The sequence below is a fragment of the Linepithema humile genome, chromosome 7 (genome assembly GCF_040581485.1).
Source record: "Linepithema humile isolate Giens D197 chromosome 7, Lhum_UNIL_v1.0, whole genome shotgun sequence".
In the NCBI taxonomy this organism is placed as follows: Eukaryota; Metazoa; Arthropoda; class Insecta; order Hymenoptera; family Formicidae; genus Linepithema; species Linepithema humile.
Genome location: NC_090134.1, coordinates 7,049,563 through 7,073,506, shown reverse-complemented (window position 1 = coordinate 7,073,506; position 23,944 = coordinate 7,049,563). Strand labels below are relative to the sequence as shown.

The window sequence follows — 23,944 nt, the reverse complement described above, 5'->3', positions numbered from 1 at the left end:
TGCTACCAAATTCATAAACTACATACATTACTCATAGCGTTTTCGAGTGAACGGATTTTAATCGACCGAAAGTTAATTAATGGCGTCATTGCATCGTCTTCGCCAATAAAAGACCTGAATTCATAGTAAAATAGTGATTAATTGATCCGAGATGGATTAAAATCCGGTCACTCGAAACCATTACAAATTGACAATTTTTATGGAAACTAGTCATAACGTGTTGCGCATGCGCAAAAATTTCTCCAGCGAACGTTCTTGGTGAAGTGCTCTTCCTTCGTTCATTTTGAATTTACATCTCGTTGATGGACGTCAAGGGATGTCGCGGCTTTCCAGGTAAGTCGAAGTTATCGGCGAAATCCTTCGTCATCCGCGTGCACTGTTTGCTTAAATATCTTGCTATGAATCTTTCTGCACACAATTTTCCTTGAATCTAATATTTTTGACTATATTTTAAGCGCAGTGTTCAACTACGTTTCTTTTATTCCAACATGATGATTCTTTGTCTCGTTCGTATGATCATTTCTTGATTACAATTTACACGTGATTCTGATTGCGCTTGTCGATTGTTACAACGGCCGCATGTTCGATGCTGAAAAAATTTAGAGATATTCATTTTTCTTTTAGCGTTGGGTTAAAAACATCAAGCGCTGGAGAGCACCTGCTAAGTAGCTCGCTCTTATCACAATTCTTTTAGTGAGTATTATTTCGTTTCTCGCATTTTCGAGAAAGTACAATTGTTTTATTAGCATTTTTGCCTTCTTAAGTTATATTTAAATTATTTCGATTTTTTGCTAATTAACATATTCACGTGGTATTTGAAAATATCACTTCAAAATGCATCTTATCGAATATTTCATGATTCACTTTTCATAATTATTTTTAAAAAGAATATTTTATAAAGAATATAGAAAATTTTGAATTATTGAATGCAGAAATTTTTTCAAGAGTGTTCTTGCTCTTAATATAACCTAAATCTAAAGACACGTAGTAGATGAATAACTTTTATTTGTGAACATAAATTTGTTCATTTTGTTTGTATATTTTATACAGAGAGATTTAGGAAAAAGCTACATTTATATGATGTATAAATATCGCCCCAGTCTGAGAACTATGAATGAGTTACTTAACTGATAAAATTGTTTTTCTAATTTTTTATTTCTCTCTGTCACAGACTTTATTTTAATATGCATGTACTTTCTTTATAGAAAAAGATGGAATAATGGATTGTAAACATTCCTCCTTAAGATTGGAAGCTTATGTGAGTTGTAACTCTTGTTATATCACTATTTTGAAAAGTGATAATATCGGTCAAAAATTTATATGAGGTTATGTATCGTAATTCTCTGTGATTATTGAGACAGGATTGGCAATATAAGCTAAATTGAGCCAAGAAACAGCTAACTTTTAACTGAATTGTATATCGATTATATTATTGCATTGTACTAAAATTAAATTTACTTTACAGTTAATTATTAAAGTAAAGTTAAAAGGGCTACATATTTTTACGCATACCAAATAGTCTGATATGATACATATTTATGATTTTTACAATGGAAGTTTTGTGGCTGCAATTACAGAATATCAGCGATAGTTTTTTGACCACAGACTTTCAGATTGAAAAGTATTAAAATTTTTCAATAAAATTTGATAAATTGCTATATTTAAATAATTACGGAGATTTAAACATGTGTTCATGTAAACTTTTTTGCTTTTATTGACTGATACTATTGCTTCTTTGTTTTTTTTTAATAATATAATATCTAAAATAAATATATAACAAATTATGGAATTATAATAATTTGTATTTGTTTCTAAAGTTTTTGGAGATTTTTTCAGAATTATTGATGAAAAAAAAGATGTACATAAAATGAGTGCAACATATTACAAGCGCCATAAAGCGGTTTTCTTGTGCTTATACTCCCAAGAGCCTAAGAATGTTTACAGGATGAGGCTGCAAAATATATGCACAAATTGAAGGCATTTTTGTATAGTACAATAAAGAGACATCAAATTTCTAAGAAACACAGTTAAAAATGATTGATTTGGACATAAGAAAATATTTGCTTTGTGTGGAAATAGCAACCTTTATCTCAGGAATACATGTCCAATGTGCCAAAAAGGTGTCAGACTATTTTTGATAATAATACCGACTGGAAAATTTACTTACATGGTATTAAATTTTTATAATTAAAAATTACAAATTACATTTTTTTTTTGTTTTTTTAATATATATATATACATTTATATGATGGAAAAATATCGCCCCAGTCTGAGAACAATGAATGAGTTACTTAACTGATAAAATTGTTCTTCTAATTTTTTATTTCTTTTTGTCGCAGATTTCATTTTAACATACATGTACTTTATTTGTAGAGAAAGATGGAATAATGGATTGTAAACAAGGATTTCTACTTAAGATTGGAAGCTTATGTAAGTCGTTATTATATTCTTGTTATATTTTTTTAATTTTAAAATAATTTCTTAAAGTGATTAATATAATTAAAGAGATTTTTTAAATGTTTATTTTATAATACTAAATAATTTCTTTGATTATCTCTTACATTTGTAATCATGGAGAGAAGATTATTTGATAAAGTAATATATATTATTTCGACAACTATAAGTAATTATTAAAACTAAAGGAAATAATTTTTTTTTTCAGAACATAAGAAAGAAATGACAGAAACTTTATTATTTTAATCTTGAAACACCAGTTTAATCATAGTTTATCAATATTGTAATTAACAATATGATGAGCAACCAAAACTGCTCCAGTCAATCTGAATGCATGTGAAGACTATTGTTTCTGAACATATTAAGAATGTCAATAAAAATTTATAAACAGCAGAACAAAGAATAATATATATTATTCATGTTCTTGTTGTATCATTTTAGACGTATGACCATATGAAAAATGGATGAGGGCAAATCATGACGAAGTAAAATAGAAATTATGTAAGTCGTAGAAATTTCTCAATTTAAATGTTTTAGAATTATTAATATGATTGAAGAAATTTTGAAGTTTATTTTTAATTAAAGAGAAAATGATGATTTTTTAGTTATCCCTGTCTTACATATGTAAATATGGTGAAAGAGATTGATCTGATAAAATAATTACTGATTTCGACAAATTAACAAATAATTATTAAAACTAACAAAATTTTTTTTTTATTTCAGAATATGAGAAAAAAAATGATATATATATATATATATATAACATTGAATTTTACATTACATTGGAGTCTTGCAATTAAGTAAGAATTTTTTTGTTTTCTATATATATTTTTCTCGTGTTGATATGATGACATACAAGCATATGTCTGAAAATTATTTGCTGGAAAATTTTTATTCTGATTACGCTCAGTGTTATAATTATTTTAATAATCATAATAACTTTAATAATTTTAATAATAATTTTTTTTTAGAACCTAAGAAAGAGATGAGAGAAGAGCATATAATAATGAATCTACATCACATTGGAGTCTCATGATGAAGTAGGAATTGTTCTTTGTTTTCAATGGAATTCTTTGATTTGTTTCATGATGACTATTGTACAAGCATATGTCTGAAAATTATTTGCTGCAAAACCTTTTAATCTGATTCTCAATATTTCAACTTCAGTATAAATACCAAATTCTATAAATATTAAAGAATATTCTGTGTTTGATTTCAGGCTAGTTATCTTGCAATCGATAACAATAGAATACACAGTGTGGATCATATAAAAGGTAAATTCAAAGTATTTATTGATGAAAACAATAAATATTTTTGTAATGCTTGAGATGTATACGTAATGTTGTGAAAATCAAGTACGATGATGTCACAATACGCTATTCTGATTACCCATGATCGGACTTGCCCTCACTGATCTAAATGTTATGGATAAGAATTCTGGGTATTTTTTTTTCTTAGATATCTAATACATGTAACTTATTTTTATTTCTTCTTTTTTTTATTTTGTTTTTACAGATGTGTATGGTCATTAATTGTGCGATTTTGATGTCCAAAGGAAACCATTTATGAATATTCAAAGGTAATTAATCAATGCTTGTTGCAAAACTTGTAATCTGATAACGCTTGATGCTATAATTATTTTAAAAATTGCAGTGGCTAATTCCAGAATTAGAGTATATTTTATATTTCGAAAAAATTTTTTATTAATATTTATTAAACTTAATAGGATGTGTGAATCTTCACAAAGTCACTGATTTATGATAAAACATTTAAACTTTTATTTTATTTTTTGTTTAATGATGTTTTTCTTAATATACGCTATGATTGTGTGGTGATAACTTCAAATATTTTGCTGAAAAATTAGAAATTACGTAAATTAGAATTAACAATTATTGTCAGTACTTGACCAACTTTCTTCTGTCTTTCAGATAATCTCGAAGAACAGAAGATAAAGGAAGTAACATTGTATGAGAATAAAATAAATAGCAAGTTCCATAGAAATACAATTCTTTTATTGGAACCTTTATATTACATCCAAGGTAAAAAATGCAAATACGCGTTTCTGTTAGACTAGATATCCATTTCGCAAGAACGTAACATCGGTGAAAGATCGCACAAAGGTACTACTAATTTGTATTTGCAATTTCCATCAATGATCGAACGTTGATTCAGCGTTATCGCGTTAAGACCTTACCATACATATGAAAAGTTTCATCTTTTGTTCATTTTTGTTTCATATTCCAGGATTATACCATATATATATATATATATATATATATATATATATATATATTTACACCACAAACAATAATAATGAATGCGATAGAGTAATGAGAATGAAAACATTAATAAACTTCGATTTTGGAGTTTTACTTCCAATAAGAAAAAATGGCAAGCATCCCATCCCGACTCTCCTTATCTCCGAACTCCATCAAAATAAATCCTACTTGAAGTGAGTGCGACGCAGAGAGCAGATTGTAATCTAGCGCTCGGTGCATGATACAGGGACGCGAAAAATATAATCGCACAGCAGGTATACAATATATATAATGTAATGTAATTACACTATAATACATAATTGAGTGTCAGCCGGCCAACTATCCCGGATAATCAATAGCGTGTAAAGATTCAAAAAAGTACTCTTATTCTAAGTCACCAACAAATAGCTCGTACAATAATACCTCTATTTTGTATCTAAAGTGTGCAGTGCTATACGCCTGTGTTATTACATTATAAAAATCACACGCGTTCACGGGCGAGTTGGTCGCATCTTTTAATAATTCGTCGCCGGCCATGCCGAAGGCCGGTGCAGTGGAAACTCGTCTAATCTCGTCCTTGACACGCACCGCATGACCGTTTTCTTGAATATCACGATGGCCACATGAGCAAGAGATAATTACATCGAATGTTCCGTTAGCGTGAACGAGTTAATTGATATTGCAATCGTACTTGTCCCTTTATGAATCACATTGTATGTCGTCGGTGGTAATTTCAGATAGCGCAGATATAAACTCTCAACGTTGCCGATGTTTCGAAATTCGATTTTAACGTTATAAGATTCCGATCTTTGCGGTTAAAATCTATTTCTTTAGTTGAATAAGATCAACAGTTAAAATTACGCCGTTTTTTGCTTTAGAATTTAGTAGTGAACGTGTTACCTGAATCCAGAAAGAGGGATACTTTGTGTCCTATTAATATGAAATTCTCGAATTACCTCGAAGAGAAAAACAAAAAGTGTAGTTACAATAGAATTATCATATTTCTTTACAATTTCTTTACAAACTGTTAATCAATATTAACAACTGTTATTTATACATTGGACACGACATACCTCTTCGAAGGATTCACAGAATATTTACAAACATTTCGGACACATCTGCAACGTTTTCATCGATATGGTTAGACATTATTTTATACATCAGACTCTCAGGAAGTTATCTTAATTTTTTTTAATCAATACAATCGTATCCGTTGTACGATTAAAAATTTACGAGCAAACTTTGTTTTTAGCTGTCTCTTTTTCGAACAAAGAAGTCTTATTACTTTCGCGAAAACTCAACATTCGAATCGACATTCATTTTCGTTATCACTATCTTCCTGAGTGACCGCTAGCACCTCCCGCTGAATATTTATATGAATTACGGCACTTTCGACCCGCTATACCGATACACTATACATCATATCTACATTGAGCATGTCACCTGCCAGTTGTCACAACTGGAACCGGTAATTCGTGATAGGATCGAAGTCTTTTTGATGTGTGGAATTTAAGGCCATCACGTATCCCCATAGTCGCATGGCGGTCGCGCAGACCTTCTGTATCTCGCGGACCTCCTCGAAGTCCAAGTCGGCCCGCCAGTGGAACGGCGCGACTTTGGAATTCCGGAAGGTGCTCGACACACCACCCACGTCGTTCTTCGTGTGCGTGTCCAGGAACCTCTTCACGTTCGTGTGAAAGTTCAGACCGTAAAAATTGTAAAGCTCTTTTACGTGCTTGTAGGGGTCCACTGATAGATCCTCGTAGCGCACCACTCTGGTTATTCAACGAAACTGTTTATTAAACGTTCAATGAAGAGATTATGAATTAAAGCGATTTTAAATCGATTGAAAACTATTCTGCATGTGAAACAAAAAAATTTTGATGATAAATATAGGTTAGGCGGAACAGCGTCGCTGTACCTGAAAGAATGTGGATACTTCTTCGAGAATTCTATCGCCGCGCTAAAATCCGACACCATGTCGGCGCAAACCAGAGCCGGATCGGAGCAGTCGGGTTTCGACGGGCACCATTCTCTGTGCTTTCTGGATTGCAAAATTCCTCTCGGATCACGGACGAGTAGAACTAACCGCACACCCAATCTGCAGTACAAAATGCATATTATTAGTTTCAAAGCGACGTAATGGTTGTTAGACAAGCTGAGTACGAAAGATTTGAACATTTTGCAAACGTTTTCATTTTATCACAATTATCACATGATTTCTTACTCTTCTTCAGCTAAAAGCCTCTCTGCCGCACGCAGCCTCAATCGCACAAGCTTCATCGATTGAAATGGAAAGAGTCGGCAAAATTTGGAGACGAAGCGCGGATCCCAACAGATGCGTTTATGCGCTTGACACTGCCGCCATAAATGCGTGTTGTGATTGAAGACCCAAGGATGAGTCTTCCCGTAATTCAGGTAGCGATCTGAGATAATCACGATTACACACAATTGTCAGATGATGTAATTTCAGACGAGCAGAAATTGTAAAAGTATAAAATTACCAAGCTCTTTGTATTCGCAGTTCATGAGCGAGATAATTCTCGTCAAGGATTCGTCGGCGAATGGTGGCCCCCTGATTTGTACAATACCGTAATCAAGCAACGGTTCATAATGATAAAAGTTGGCCGGATGCGCGTTCACTACATCACCGAGAAACGTACTGCCGCTTCTCCAACTCGTTAGAATTACGCTTCTCATGGGTCTACCGCCTTTCTCCATCACTAGATCGTCCAGCTTGCTACGGTAAACAGGTAACAGTTGTTCTTCCTGATTTTTAATGCTACGTTTACGAAAAGAAACTTAAAATATTATTTTAGTAAATTAAAAAGAAATTCTGGTAAATCCAAAAAATTTTCGAGCAACGTTTACCTCACATTTACTCCGTATCTTCCATTTGGGTATTCATAATTCTCCATGTCCCTTCTAATCGCTCTCCTTTGCTGATCAACCACATCCTGAATTTCGGTAATCGTGGCATTTTCTGTAGTTCCTGTCATGAACGCCTAAAAAATCAGATTTAACTGATTATCAAGCGGAGAGTTATTATCGACCTTTGGAGTTAGTAACATTACAAAAAAATGCAACGTTAAAAAAACACTTCAATTTTTAAACAACAAATTTTAGACATATATGCAAAACATCTTCGAAAACTAAACATAGAAATTTGGAATTCAATCGCATAGAAGGAAATAGATCTCGCATAGAAGGAAATAGGCATCATACATAATCCTGTAAATTTAATTGAGATAAAATTTTAAATCAGACTCATACAGGTGTTAATTTATTTAATCATTTATTTGTACATCTTCATTTATGCTATGAAAGGAATTAAATACATATAATGAAAGGAACACTATTCAGATTTCACGAGAAAAGAAGGCGGAAGTTTATTTTTAGACATCCAGAAGCAGAAGAAAAATATTAGTGACGAGCTAGCATGAGTAATGCAATGATAAACATTTCATTAAATCGATATAACTTATTTGATAAATATAATTTTCACACAATAAAGTAAGTTTACTTAAATGAATCATCTTCTAGTTAAATGCATCAGATCAATATGAATGCATAAGCGCGTATATGTCATGCAATAATATCGTTTTTTTTATCTTGTTTCAGAAAGCATTTGCTGCGTTTTAAAATTCAAAAAGTCTAAGCTCGACCATTTGTGCCTGTCGTATTGATCAATTTGCATTTGATTAAATTTTTCTAATGCTCTGTCTAGACCGGAAGATGATTCTACTTGCGGCTCATTTGAGATGGCTAGTTTGACGGGTTAAAATTATACCGAAGTTGTTGTTTGGCTATCAACCGTATCAAATAATTTTTTTATTCAATTAAATAAAAAAATCATTTGGATTGATACGATTGAAAGTCAACTTAGTATCTGTCTAATCACTCATCAAACGATCTACTCGGAGCCATAAATAATAGGATTATCCTTCTGTCTAGATTAGACATAAAAAATTTTTCTAAAGCCCGAGTTAACTCCTGTCTTATTTGTTTTTCTATTATCAATATCAGTTAATAATTAATACAATAAAATAAATATAATAAAACAAGTTAATAACAGTTAATAACAAGTAATTTATATTGCACACGAGTGTGTTCTAGAAAATGTTCTAGAAAAGTGATTCACAGAACTCATATTTTATTACCTACCTACCTACTTTATTACTTGGGGAGCTACTACATAGATCAGTAGTAAAATAAAAAATAGGAATTAGTAAAGAACAGAAAGCTAATTGTATATGTTTTCTTTTTTATGTTACATGTGTCAATATTGCGACAAGAAGATAAGGCACTCTACGACAAAATTATATCAAGAAGCATCTATTATGGATGAACGGCAGCATTTACACATTCAGATCGATGCACATGTGCATACCTGGCTTACTGTGACTGGTTCTTGGATTTTGGTAGTCCGTGGCCTTATCTCAACATCCTATATCGAGAAGAAAGCATCGACGTTTTAGCGGTTCGATTGTGCATTTTGCATCGTGAACACGAAAATACCACTGATCTGACATAAGGTAATAGTCTTTCTCCCTTTTTCTCATGTCTAGGTAGCGTGTTAATGTTTTTAAAGGATGCACAAGTGCGAATACAGTGAATATACCGACGAATGCTTCGTGAAACTATTATGTTATTATATCAATTAAGAGTGATTACTAAAAGTGCTAGTCTACGCAAGCATGCTAATTTTGAAGAATGACTGCATTATAAATGCTTTTCTGGGGTAATTAGATTCCATCATAAGACTTACATATTTATGTGTAAAATGATCTTTATCTTTTTAAATGACTGACGCATACGTACACATTCCGTTGATATACTTATCTACTAATTGACAAAAAAGAAATTAGAAAAACGTATAAACAACTCGTACAAACTCATATATTGCAATCCATTTAAATATTAAAATTTAAATAAATTTTTTAATTTTGCCCTTATCTTTACTCTCCAAAGACTTGATAAGATTAATAGCAAACCCTAATAGCATTGGGGTCGATAAAATGTTATCTAACATTTTAATTCAAATGATAATTTATAATCCTGAAATGTATGAAAGGGAAAGAGGACGAAAGGTCGAAACAGGGAGAAAGAATTTATCGATCTTTCATGTAGTTTCGTTGCCAAGTCTATCGTTAATGCGTAAGAGATGGATAAAAAGAGTTAGGTGCAAAAGTTAGACTTTACCGTCAGAAAGAGCGTGTTTGGCGTGACTCAATTTAGAGCAATCCCCACCTCCAAATTTTTACTGACCGATATCACCGGCTGCAGACGATGCTCGAGGTAGCTGCTGTAGCGCTGATTAAACGCTAGGAAGAAGAAGATGCAGAGGGACGCCAGGCCTACCAAACCATAGAAACTCAGCCGCTTCGACATCCTTATTCCTATAAAGGCCAGGAACTTAAAAAGATAAAGATAATTTTACACATATAATATTGGAAATTATTAATATTAAAAATAATAGTATAGCGATTGCAGATATAGCAATTTTGACAAAATATTTCAATAGAAAGATATTGAATTAATATGAAAAATTGATAAAGAAATTTTAAAGATTTTATTATAATCTCTGTCCAATATTTTATACAATTAGGCGACAAATTATTATTTAAAATAAATAAAAATAATATAGCCTTCAATAATTAAAAATCAAAATAAAGAAAAAGTAGTAAAATTCAATTCAATAAATCCAATTTTGTTCTTTTTATTAGAGATATGAAATTTTTGTTTTATAAGTAGACTTCTACAAACAGTAGTTGAATCACATAATATGCAAAAATATTACATAATTACTGACATAATTAAAATTTATCTTCATGTTTATCTTCAGAAGTAATGATTATGAAATGACTGCACTTCAAGATAATGATGACAATTTAATTTCTGCGCTTGTTAAAATTTCTTTGTTAGTCGCATAATCGCGATAAGAAGCGGTAGTAAATTCAATTAAACAAAATCGCAGTAACAATAAAGAATAAGCTCATTTTTTTTCTTTGCAGATATTCGACAATAACAGTAACACGATAAGAAATGAGCACGACGAAATGATCGATTGCAATTAATAATTTCTGCTAACGGGGACGCGATTCGTCTCACCTTCTGCGAAATGAAATTCGCCGTTAAATAAAATCTGGCCATCGTTGGATCGTGCCGATGGAAATCCCTTCATTCGCCGGATATCAGCACTATTTACCGAGTCTTATCGCATCGCGGCATAATGAGCGAAATAATCGAGAGTTTATACCGAAACAGCATCAACAATCCTGACGCGTGGAATTTATCAATGCATTTATAAACGCAACGCACGTACGCCGCTAAGTACGGCTATACGAGCCGACTATCATCTCACGTGTGCATTGAGCGCGCAATCCTTGCATTATGCATTCGAATAAGAAAATCGATTACGTTTGCACTGTCAGTGGAATCCGGAGTAGAGACGTGCCTCTTTTTCACCGTTCTGTCGATCGACAACCGATCTCTACAATGCGCGGTCGGAGAAAGAAAGCTTAGTCGACCGCGGCTGCGATTATTACTATATCATGACACGATATGCGGTCGACAGTGAATTACAGCCGTCCGGATTTTGCACTCGCTGCGTCTACGATCGCGACGGCCGGCTCGCGTGGAATCTTACAGCCGCATCAGGCTGCAACTGAACGGAAACGTATAGCGCGTATTTGCTTGTGGCGACGGGAAAACAATTGTACGGTGGCACGCGCGCGACACACATTCCCCTCCTCGACAAAGCAGCAGCGTTCACGAGGAGTGCGGTGAACGCGCGATCTCCGCGCTTTGTGATAAGCAATGACATGACGATAAATATTTGACAGCGATTTCGCAAACCGGACGACGTACGGGGGATGGGAGGGCGGGCGAGGACAAGGTCGCGCGCACGTTCATCTTCCTCTCGCTTTTTTGTTTCCAGCACTCTATTGCATCCGTCTTAACGCGACGGAACTCTCCGCGGAGTTTGCTCTCTCACCTCGTGCACTCGCTACCGTACATTCGAACGACGAACGCTTGACATGCCAGCTCAATCTCGACGCTGGAACGGCGGTGGAAGTCGCACGTTGCGGCTGCGAGCCGCCTCGAGGACACGGCCGAAACGTCGGACGACATTCATCGAGACTGAACGCGGCGATTGACGACGATCGTGGCCAATTGTGGCCTACTAACGACTGGTCGGACACACCAGAGAAGAGAGCAACAATGACGAAGGAGGCGGAGCCGTATTGCGGCTCGTGCCAGGCGCGCCGCAACGTGGAGGCGCAGCACGATGCACTGAACAGGTTCGTTCGGCCGCGTACTTTCTACACCTTGCCCTTTTCCTCTTTCTCCCTCTCTCTTTATAGCCAGGTTATCCATCCATTCCATTTCAGACGCAGAAAGTGCAGCTGAAGTGAACGGATCCATAGGCGTGATACATGTACAGTTGTGAATCCTATATATGTATCTATATATATATATATGAATTGCGGATGTACTTATTGGATTTGGTCGGCCTAGTTGTACATTTTTAATCTTATACTTCGATCTTTCTTCGTTCTAAAAGAAAAGGTATATGTTCACTTAGCAACTGGAAAAACAGACAGATTTATTCGAGTTTTTCTTAGTAAAAATATGTTTAAAAATCAATTAAGAACTTTCTACGCAATATTTACAAAGATATTTGATGCGATTAGCAATATTGATTTCTAATAATATAATCAAATATTGATTTCGTGGATAAACACACGATTATCATTGTAGTGTTTGACAACATCAAATATACACTTCTACTTCAGTCATTCTTCTTTGATAAAAAGCATGATTTTATCTTTTTTATTAAACATGTTTTAAACGTTTTCTATTACGTAGAGAAGCAAAATATATAATTAAAATGACTAATATATAATTTTAGCATGATGTCATGTTTTGTTTTGACGTATAAATTTTTTTCTTTTAGGAATGTCAGTTTCCGTTATTATCGGAATCTATATCAGACATGCGATTTCCGTTGTTATCGATATTCACCAAAGTGCATTGTAGTAATACTCGTGTCCGTCGCGTGGTGCCACCGGCGACACTATGAATTCGCATTGTACGATCTGCACCGCGCTTCAGTCGAATGCTGTTGCTCGAACAGCGCATTTGTTTTCACGGGAAGAGATTTCACAAAACGCACGCGCGCATCATCCTTCTGTCTACTCTCTTCCCTCTCGACATGGACACAACAGCGTAGCTGCTTTTGTCGAGTTGCGGAGTCTCGAATATCATCAGGCTCTTCTTTCTCGTTCGTTGTCGCTCTTTCGATTATACGTTAACAGGACGTGTAAGTACTCTCTCTTTCTCTCTCTCTCTTTCTCCCCCTCCGTTTCGTTCCTCATCCCTTTCCTCTCGTTCGTCGGGGCGAAACCGAAAACTCGTTATGCTCCGGGCCTCTCTTCGTGAACCGGTAACATCGCGATCAACGTGAGGAAGAGAGCACTCGATTTTTTCGCGATCGGATCTGTCGTTCCCGTGCTGCTGTTCGCACGCGCGGTGCTCAGTTCGCCCCGCGAAAACATCGAAGTGTGAGAGAAATAGATAACGCGAATCATCTCCCGACGAAGATGCGCGTCACCGTGCCGCGATTCTTCTCGTGACGCGGACGACGTGAACGGAATTCCGCGCGACGGAGTCGACGGTTTTCGGGAAGTGGTGCGCCGCGGCCCGGTCTCTCCGCCACGACCGCCGGCTGCTGTTCGACGTTTCGACGAGAGGCGGACCTCGCCGCCGGAGGAGGAGGAGGAGAAGAAGAGCTTTCGGGTGCCGAGAGGATGCGCGGCTGAGCAAATCGCTGGTGAGTACTACACGATGCGTCTGCTTCTCTTGTTCTATATGTATACGCGTAAACGTACGCCTCCGTGATTGCGAAAATGCGTGTAAAGACGCGATTACACCCACGACTGCAATCGAGTGCAGTCCTATTGGTGTTTTAACCTGTCTTCCATTTTTGCTTCTAAATCGTTGCCACAACAATAGACATTCGTGAATAATTTGATTAATCATGATTGTCGGTGGACAGAAAATATTTTTTGATCGAATAAATTTTATTGAACGATGTAGTGGTGCAACGAATTTATTTATTTTAATGTTAACAATGTTTACGATATTTATTTTCTGTCCAAAAGAATAACATTTTACCAGTACCTGGTGTAATAGAATGTATATAAATAATTCATCTTTTTTTTTTAAATGCAGATTATTTTCATAATTTTCAGTTTGTGTACGCTTAGGCGTATAGTAGATACGTTAGCTGTTTGCATAATTTATTTTCTATCTTATCACAAGGAGTCTATCTATGTATTTCATATATAAATTTGGTGAAACGGTGAATCTTGTGTCATTCAGATTTCACAGAGATCTTTAACCTTGCAATATAAATAAGTGTACACATAAATAAGAGCGTGTGAAAAATGTAATCGAAATTACAGATTAGCCAAAAGAATACACATTAACATACATTAACACAATAATGATATGTTTGGTCGCAGGCTTCTCCTGAGATTAAATTTAAATTTTACGATTTCGAATTGAATTCACTATTACATATTCATAGAAATAAGTATAACTTTGCGGATATTTCCATTATGGGATTTTGGTAGATTCAGATGTATATCAAGAAATTTTGCTGATTGCCTTATATCTATGCAAAATTAACATTGAAAACAAATATATCTCATTCATATAATATTCAAGACTCATATCAGCTTGATTTATCAGGTTGACAATTTATTTATTAACAATGACAGTTTGACCTTTAAATGGCAGACAATACGGCAGACGATTTAAAATTATCAAATTTATCGCGTTGATTGAATGCTAATTAAACTGATAATTGAGTAAAATTAATTTCAGTTATGTTGCACGTGTTAAATTACGTTCGGTGTGATTTATTCAAATTGATCATTAATGTTCTAACGATTAGTATTTCTACAAGCGCGAGATTTTTGATAAAGCCCACTTGAAATGTTATCTGAGTTCTCGTCGGAGAAAAAAATCGTATTTTTTGCGACGGCTGCATAACGATCGTAAACAAACGGCATTCGGCTGCAGCGAAAGCTCGTTACGACGAATGTCTAGTCGAATGTTTGCGTCGCTTTTGCTATATCGGAGCTTCGTTGTTTGGTACAATAGCGTGATATTCAATGAAACTTCGTTACACCGTAAAAATTTCATTCCGTGCGCTCGTTGCAGCAGAATTTCGTTGCGTATTCGCGAAATTTCGTTGCGCTTTCGCATCAGCGTAACACTTTTCGTTTACCTCGCCAGCTTGCGACACGAATGCGCTTTTCCCTATGACTCCAATTCGGTGGTCGCTATTTGTCATACGATGGGGGTGGAAGCATGGAGTTGTCGGACGTTTGAAAAATACAGTGTTCATCATGAAACTTTACCATGTGCAAATAAAACTAATCAGAGCTGGATATAATTCATAATTAGTGATTTAAAATGATACCGCAATTCTTTATATTTATAAAGGTTGACAGTTAATAATAATCTCGTGACTTGAATGTGCGAGTTGATGGCAGTAACTCACGATATATGTCATACAAAACCGAACTAAAAATTTCGCTTATTCGAATTATTACTTCACTTATAGTTGTTTCAGATTATTAGGATTATGAAGATTGTAGCACGTTTTTTTATGATCTTTTTAAAAAAAAAACGAGAACTAGATTAAAGGAAAGAAAGTTTGCAATAAAAGACGAAAGAAATAATGATTTCTTCTTCTCGATTTCTCGTATTTCTTTTCTTTGATATACAGATACTTTGAATTCAAACTTGTCAGCTTTTTTCTTTAGTAAAAACTTCAACTGTTTATAACTTTTCAGTACAAACGTAAAGTGCTGTTGATGTATAATGAAATGCGAGACGGAAGTAACTGGAGCCATTAATTGCTCGTACAGGATTTCAAAGGATTGCTTTGTTTTTTTGGTATACACTGTGTGTACGAGATAGCGTTATCAAATTTTCATTAAGAAGCGAGTATCAAATTAATCACAAATTCGCAGTAACAGATCAAAGAGTCAGTGTTTTCTAGATTTTTTTTTATTCGATCCACAGATGCCTTAAATTCTAGCGCAATTTTTTCCTTAACAAAAATTGTACTTTTCTATACTTTGAAAAAATTGATTTTAAATATTTGTTTCGATATTTTATGAGAGAAAACTCTTTTTTTTATGTCGATTGATTGAAGAATTAATTGAAAAATCTCTAATTGAAAGAAAAGTTTTTCGATGCCTTGTATATGCGTTCTTGATCATAAGTGTCTTAGAACTATGAGATATTCGATTCTATTGTGTGCGATCTGAATTCTAATCTGTGTATACTCGCCGCGGAAAGTTTCATAGGCGCATAATCTCGTTTAGGCTCTCGTATTCGCTGCGATGCGAATTGTTCGCACGGGGAGGATATCAGACCGGCGTATATCAGCTTTCGTTGACAATACAGGAATAATTCAGAAGCAATTACCTGTAATCCGGATCTATAGGCGACTTTACACGGATAGTACATGGAAATCGTAGAATCCACATAAAAGATTGGTCACCCAATTTCATGACCTGGAACCATTCTAAACGAAATAATAATCTGAATAAATAAGAATGACACACGTATGGTTTTTCATGGCGTGTTATTGATACGTAAAAATTGGAAAGAAAATTCTTCGGAAAATTAAAATACAAATAAAAGTTAGGACAATTTGGAAAACATAAAGAGCGAGAGAGAGAGAGAGAGAGAGAGAGAGAGAGAGAGAGAGAGAGAGAGAAGATAGGAAATATTTTTCCGGAGTCTTACGAAGTTAGACTTAAAGTCACCCAATTTTACTCCGCGCAGTGAAATGTCATTTTGTCGCGGCGGTCTGAAATTTACTGTCCTCGTATCCTGCCGGCAAATTGACGGTGTAATCTCGGGAGAATAGTTTTAAAACTTGCGGGGAGAGAAATAACTTTGAAATAGGTTCAAGGAAGTTCAGTAACGAAGCGCAATATGTAAACCGTAGGAAAGAACGCGAGGCGCACCGCGGTGTGCGGCTTTTGCAGAACACTCCGTATATATCGGTCGAATCTATTTCTGTGCTCGCGGCGTGTTGTCAATCGCGTGCACCTTTGCGTCTGCACGCGCTCTCTCGCCACTCGGTCACCAACGCTGTCGGTGGCCCTAGATGAATCTAGTCCGCGATAGCGTGAAAGGGAACGTTCGATAGAGAGTTGATAGCTGAAGTGTCGCGAGATAGCTGGATGATCGCCTTCGAGTGCTTCGAGCGATGCCGATTAGACTACATTGACATTTATGAGATCGGCATAACAACATCTGGATAACATTTGCTTTTATATTCGAATAATTTTATGAGTGCTGAACAAATATTCGTGACGCTATGTGCTTACGCTTCCGGGTGAATAATTTCGAGCGGAATATATAATATCTGCATGTTTGCGTATCCTGATTGTTAATTAAAAATTCCAAAAGTGTGCAAGAGCTCGCTAAGTGGTTAAAAAGGCGCTTAGAACATTCCGAGTTGAAGTAAAGTCATAAACAAAATTGTAGATTTTTTTTTACACGGTGTGTCGATTGTATTTGCTTTTTTCTCATTCCGTATTTTAATTTTGTCTTACACACAAGTTTCCTGCGAGATATCTCAGGCATGTTCCTTGCTTTTTAAATATTTCACACAGAGATAAAGAAGAAACTAGAGACTCTCGGATGGATGTAGATTTAATTATGATAAGAGCACTTAAATGTTTTAAGAGGGAATCTAGATTCTTAGATGAATTCGTAGTCGACCATTCCTCGGCGTGCATTTCCTGGATAATTCTAATTACGGAGATGTTTTACATTTCATGCAGAGGGACCTTTGTGAATTAGGATGTGATTAAAGATGTAAATGGATAAAGGAAACTTTGTTGTCCTACTAATTGTAAGTAGACTTGATTTTAACAGAAACTTAAATTTCGAAACTTCCGAAATTTCACTCGAGACTTGGCTCGTCAACAAGTTTAATATTGAGGATAGGAAACTTCGTACGAATAGCGAACTCCTTTGCTTTAGAAGCATCACAACTTGAGCTTTAATTTCGCAAACTTTTTAATCGCATACTTTTTCATTGAGACAATTTTTTAGGATATGATCGATATTTCGAAAAATTCATTTTATCTTGGCACATTTCCGGATTTTACTATTTTATTTTAATGCGCGAAAAAAAGGACGAATATAAGACTTAATAAAATATACATGGAACGAACTTTAATCTCATTTAGATCTTTTAATGCAGTTAAAGGTTAAAATTGACGACAATATCTGAAATTAACGTTAATGTCCGTGTCGCTGACAGATACTTTTTCTTGTTTTGTTTACAGATATTAAGACACAAAAACTGCAACGTATATTTCTATACTTTTATTTTTAATTTTGATGCAATCTCCGTATTTCAACAGTCTTTAATTGGACAGTCGATCATCGGAATATCTTTGAAGATCTCCGAATGCATCAGTCATTAATCTCCTTATCAAACACATTCAACGCACATTCAGTGACACTTGATTCATAAAAAAATCGCGATACGCGAATATTTGATATAAACACATAATCTCTTACGGCAATCGTTTGCCCTGTTATCGCGATTACTGTTATCATGTTCGGCGCATCTGTGAATCGTATTGACACTCAATGAGGCGTGTAATTACCGGGCTACAACGCGTTATTTGAAGTGGAGCCTATACGACCGATAAATTACTGTTTAACCTACGATTAGATGCTCAAGTCATTGATCAAACAATTATTCTCCACTTCCCCTACTTCGACTGTTCCATATTAGACGGTGCTCTTCGTTAGAACACAGTAATATACACGAGGGCATTGCTCGGAGCATCTGTGTCGTTCGGCTGTCAGAGGCTACTGAATTTTTTAAAACTTGAGATTCATATCTCTGCTTTAATGATTTGAATGAAGCGTTGACCGGAAATTAAAACGAGTATTATGTAAAATGCTCTTGTAATATGTAACGTGCCATTAAACTGACAGGTGACTCTGCTAATTGACGGATAATTAAGCTTTGATACCTGATACAGATGTTAAATGCAATCTTCGCGATCAGAAATATGTGATTTAGAATAATTTATTTTCCGCTTGGCCGCCGTTATATCAATTTTTATCAATTTGCGGCTTTTTTCCATTTATATTGCGACGCGGTCACTGCGCTTTATTACTGTTTACACACGCACAATATTATACAATCATATTGTCGTCCCGGCCTTCGCGTATTGCGGGCGGTATCACAATATTACATCGTTATTTATTCGTCGCGTCTCGTACTGCGGCAAAGTGCACCGTCGCTTCCGCGCACACGCTGTCGCGCTAAAAGCGACGATGTTTTTTTTTTTTTTTTTTTTTTATTATGTGGAACGTGAGTCGCGTCCCTGGACAGTTAATCATTTCCGTTTTTAATTTTCCATCGGTTTACATGCGACTGCGCGTGTTAAACACGAAGCCACCGGGCGCTTCCTCTCGATGTCCTTTGAATAACGCGGAGGCGAGCCGCGGCGGGAAAACAAATCCGGAGCGCGCGATCAAAACGAGATGCGATTTATCAATTTACACGTCTGGTTTTTGTAGAGATAAAAAAAGACCGGAAAAATCAGTTTTCGCAAACGCTGTCTACTATCGGAAAAAAACCTGGGAAATCTGGCATTATCAGCGAATTTTTTTCCGCCTGAAGAAATCAAGGGATTTTAACGGTGTCCGGAGGATTTTCGTTGAAAATATGTCTTCGAGGCTTTGATCGGTTGATTTGCTCCTATGATTCCTTTCAATATTTTTTCAAATTTAATATTATTAACTTCTGCGGCTCTTTTCTCTCTCTATTTTTTTTTAAGTGCATATTAAAAATGCTTTATTTCTGTCTGGAAATTGATCGAAAATGCTGGAGAAATGGAATTCTTAGAGAAATTTTTTCAAGATTTAGCGAACACACTGGAATGTAGCGCGCATTTTTCTTCGAGGAAAGACGCGAATACGAGTGAATTAAAATACACGTATTTATAAAGGTTGTCTTTTCAGAAGAAATGAGGTTTGTTAAACGAGCTGGGGCGTGTGCTAGCCTCACACACACACACAAACACACGCACGCACACACACAAACACGCATACAGACAGAGTTCACGTACAACACTCGGTCGACGCTAAGAAAGGGCGACCGGTGGCAGTCGCAAAGCAGGAAATCGATCGGTTGCTCCAACGCTAGTCGGCTTCGCCCTTATTCCAGGCAATGGAATCACGCGTCCGAAATTTAATTGTGTTTTCAGTCGTTGCTGGCCACCGTCCAAACAAACGTTGCACCGAATCGATTCTTCCGCGGGAAAAACAGAACAGACAATTTGGCGATCGGATTCGTGTACGTGCAAAACTGTTCTGCTGCTCGTTGTTGTTTCAACGATCTGCCGAATGCGAATATTCTCAGCGAATTAGCGCTTTTTCTCCTCCAAGAATAAAATTAACGAGATATAACAATGATAAAAAGTAAATTAATAATATAAACTGATATTATCTTCGACAACGCGCGTTGCTCTAACGATGACGTTTTTCGCTGAATGCGAAAAACTCGCGGCAGGCTGCAAATTAGCGCATTTTTTCCCCGCGAGAGATTAAAATGGACGAAAGATGATAACGATGTAAAATTTTTTACAACAGGATATTAATTAAGTATATGAATGTGAAATTATTTTCTATTTTGTTTCATCTCTTGTCAATTAGTAACGCACAATATTTCATTATGCTGCGTGTAATTTCATATAATAACTGTTATAAATTATCGCCGCGTAGTATGAATTATCATGCCTATCGTAATTAAAAGAAAATGTTAATATCATGCTATGATGATTATAGCGTGCATTCATATTACATTGCATTGATATCTCTCTCCTGAGAGACACGCAACTGTAACATCACACGTAGGAATTTTCACGTCTCTAATTGTGTTCGATCGCGATTTCTGCGATAAGATATTTCGAACATGTTGAAAACGCAGAATGGTGCAACGTGTGCATCATCATCCGGCCTCCCTCCCTCCCTCCCTGTCTGTTTTCTGCAGGCGTGTCGTCGCGTGCTGCAAACAGTCGGATCGCAGTGCCGGGGTCGAAATGGAACGAGGACGAGAGCGTTGACTCGCGTAATGACTGATCGTGGACGTGAATTGCAGACTCCTAATTAACTCTTTACCACTCGACGGCTGTCGTGCGCAGCATACGCGACGATGGTTTTAAACGATCGTCGCTACGCTGCTATCGACTCGCGGATCGCCCCCCCCCCCTCTCTTTCTATCTCGACAAAGTGCCCGATAAATGCTTCTTTCAAGTGCAAATAACGCACGCGCTCGCTGCCGCGCTAATAGACGCGATGAATAAAATATGAGCATAGATGAGCACGAATACTAATTTCAAAAATGTAATTTAAGGTTATATTTTATTGTGTCGAAAATATTATATTATTCGGGATTCAGAATAAGTCTGTGGATTTATTCCGGCACAATGGCGGGCCTGATCCCGCGAGGGTAAGTCAGAAAGTAAAGGAACATTTGATGAATTAAGTCCTTTTGAAAAGTCCCTTTACTCTTTGTGACTCTCCCTCGTTATTGCAAGCTGGTTGGGGTTAGATTGCTTTTAGGATTTCGAGTGCTGCTGCCTGTAAAAAAAGTGAAAGCGTTTAAAAGCCGGCCGAATGCAGCGAGCCGCGAGTCTTAAAAGGATCGCGCAGTAAAGGTGCTTAACGGCGTGATAACGAGATGTCGATTAACGAGGCTGCCGCGTGCCGAACCTCGCGGCCGACGATAGTCCGGGTCAGGTCTCCCGAGTATGCAACTAGCAGTCAGCGATCGATAAGCCTTAACATCTGCACCCAAGTCGATGCAGCAAGTCGATGGTCGCGATAATCATAACAGTTCGCTCCCGAAAACCGTCGCGGATCGATCGGCTTCCTTGCGCCAATTTTAAATTTATGCAGGACCAACACGGACGCCTGCAAAATACATGGCTCTCCGGCCAACTTATTTGCGTTGGACTGAAAATTTTAAAGGTTCGCGAGAATGTTATATAAAAATAGAATTGTGCAATATTGAAATTCTTTTCGAACGTTGTATAAAATATGTTTTTCTTCCCATATTTTTTAACGACGTTAAAATTAAATTATCGCGACACGTCTGTTTTGATGTTACGATGCGCTTTTGAAAACACTCAGCGTCAGCTTTACACGTGTTAGTATTCGAGAATTGTAAATGTTTATTAAATATTTGTCCGTGGAATACTTGTGTTTCATCGATAAGAAGGAATGTATATGGCGGCGAAATAGAACTGCACATACCGCCATAGCCGCGTAGCTTAAATATTTATTTGCCTTATCTAACCAAAGTGCACTTAAGTGCGCACAAACTGCATATTCCAGTTACGAGGATGACGCAGAGGTCGCGCGACATCCTTAAAACGACCTTGGTGAGAGCGCTCATGACGAAGGCGATCGTAAGTGAGGTGAAAGCTCCAGCTGCCGGCCTTCCGATTGGAAGTGGCAACACGCATAATGATGGCGATAATCGGTCAACTCTTCTCAGGGACGATCTCGTTATCTTTCGCAAAGAGAACGTAGATACACGCGTGTAGGAAATCTGATTGATCGGATTTCGAAAGGCAGACAAGGAATAAGGAAATTAGATTTCGGATATATAATTCTCTTCTTTGAGGAACTCTCTATTGGTCTAAAACCTCTTCTTTTAGAATGTTGAGAGTCTAGAAATAAGATCATTCAGTAGTTTCCAACTTTCCTCGATCAAATCTGGCGCAATTCCTTGCGTCATTCTTAGAAATTCTCCTTTAAATAATAAGTTTAATTCTAAACGATAATTTGGACCTGTCAGATTTTTCTATGATTAGATTATGACCGTTTAATTATTTAATTATAGAAAAACTTGGGAGAGCTAAATCATCCTCTATAAATAAATTCGTTATTTTGAGGAATGCGAGGGTGACGCAAGGATTACGCCAGGATCGATGAAGGATGATCGAGGTTGATGTCGTTGCGTCATTACTTGCAACTAATGACTTCGCGGTTTTTACGCTCGATCATTTGGTTGTCTCTCCATCGGATAATCCATCTTAATTAACCGATCGGACGCTTCAATATAACCGCAACCTTCTTATAATATCGTAATGCTTCCACGAGAATGATGGAAGATGGAAATAATATTTCGATATACGATGTGGAAAAGCCATGATTATGTCCGGCTATTATTCATCAGCCGTGTTCGCAGACACACAATTTTAAATACTTAATTACATTTAAAGATCTTTAAACTTTATCTGCATTTTCACCGTATCTCATTTTCACCGCAATGGAAAGCGCGGCTGTCTCGTCTTTTTCGCAGCCTTCCAATGTTTAATGTCCTTTAATATCTTATAAGCTAAGTCTTCAACCAAAATTCTATTGTTTTTGAAAAAGTAACTGAAAGTAACTGAAAATATTATGTTATATTAATATGCGTACCTGAGAAGAACAGAAGAACAGCGTATAGAAATTTTATCGATTTTGATAAAATTTTATCTATATTTACTATTTCAGAGACACTTAGAAAAAGACTTAGAACACTTAGAAAAAGAAATCTAGGAATTTTGTAGATTTTTTGTTGGAATTTTATCTATCTTATCTAACTTTCGATGATAGTATACATTTACATAATTTATTTTTTAAGATTTGTCACAAAACTTTTACATACGCAAAGATTTATGAGTTACCTTAAATTTTATTTATTTCACATATTTAGAAATATGTTGAATATATGTAGTTTTGCTATACACTTTTAGCAGAAGATGGTACACGACGCTAAATAAAGCTGTACGATTAACTTTATAAGAAAATTAGGACATGCGAGTTTCGCATTTATATCTTTCAATTTCAGTTTGCTTAATCTATATGTAAGTGTGTCTCAATCGAGTTTAGATTCAAACAAGCATATTTAGCTGAAGGTTTGGCATGGACCTTTCTAATATTAGCACGCCGCTCGCGTACGATCCTGTCGTGAAAGTTCGAGCAGCTTTCGTCGGTGTCAGTAGTCGAAAGTAAAATCGGAGCAACCACCATGTCTCAGAGTCTTGAGGAAATGTCGTTCTCTTGAAGAAGATATCTTGCGTAACTAGAACGGAGATAGCGTATTTGTT

General features: G+C 36.0%; 1 protein-coding gene and 1 long non-coding RNA gene across 13 annotated transcripts in view; one reads left to right on the top strand and one right to left on the bottom strand.

The window, feature by feature from the left end:
- Positions 1–65: 65 nt before the first annotated feature.
- The window catches only part of LOC105667629 (beta-1,4-glucuronyltransferase 1), a 49,633-nt gene continuing 25,754 nt past the window's right edge, over positions 66–23,944 (top strand). The window contains exons 1-16 of one of the 2 annotated variants that reach the window (XR_001099961.2): positions 66–333; positions 625–693; positions 1,206–1,258; positions 1,837–2,170; positions 2,374–2,430; positions 2,663–2,955; positions 3,178–3,254; positions 3,426–3,494; positions 3,674–3,728; positions 3,970–4,033; positions 4,383–6,874; positions 6,950–7,130; positions 7,237–7,465; positions 9,011–9,247; positions 10,727–12,016; positions 12,107–12,510. This is a non-coding gene — a long non-coding RNA (beta-1,4-glucuronyltransferase 1). Of the gene's footprint in view, positions 334–624; positions 694–1,205; positions 1,259–1,836; positions 2,171–2,373; positions 2,431–2,662; positions 2,956–3,177; positions 3,255–3,425; positions 3,495–3,673; positions 3,729–3,969; positions 4,034–4,382; positions 6,875–6,949; positions 7,131–7,236; positions 7,466–9,010; positions 9,248–10,726; positions 12,017–12,106; positions 12,511–12,672; positions 13,549–23,944 lie in introns of those variants that run through there. The other variant, XR_010891136.1, reaches the window with a different exon arrangement.
- LOC105667626 (carbohydrate sulfotransferase 5-like) lies at positions 4,445–11,852 on the bottom strand. Of its 11 annotated transcripts, none has more exons than XM_012359522.2 (8): positions 11,710–11,852; positions 9,981–10,127; positions 9,103–9,159; positions 7,584–7,717; positions 7,217–7,494; positions 6,940–7,138; positions 6,634–6,813; positions 4,445–6,487 (listed from the first exon to the last, which is right to left on the bottom strand). In XM_012359522.2, the coding sequence occupies exons 2-8, from the start codon at positions 10,101–10,103 to the stop codon at positions 6,166–6,168; spliced, it is 1,293 nt and encodes a 430-aa protein (XP_012214945.1). In that variant the 5' UTR covers positions 10,104–10,127; positions 11,710–11,852; the 3' UTR covers positions 4,445–6,165. The 11 variants fall into 11 exon arrangements, with proteins under 11 accessions (XP_012214945.1, XP_012214946.1, XP_012214941.1 ...); XM_012359523.2 differs by having other exon boundaries at positions 9,981–10,111; positions 11,710–11,841; XM_012359518.2 differs by lacking the exon at positions 11,710–11,852 and adding an exon at positions 10,824–10,963 and having other exon boundaries at positions 9,981–10,111.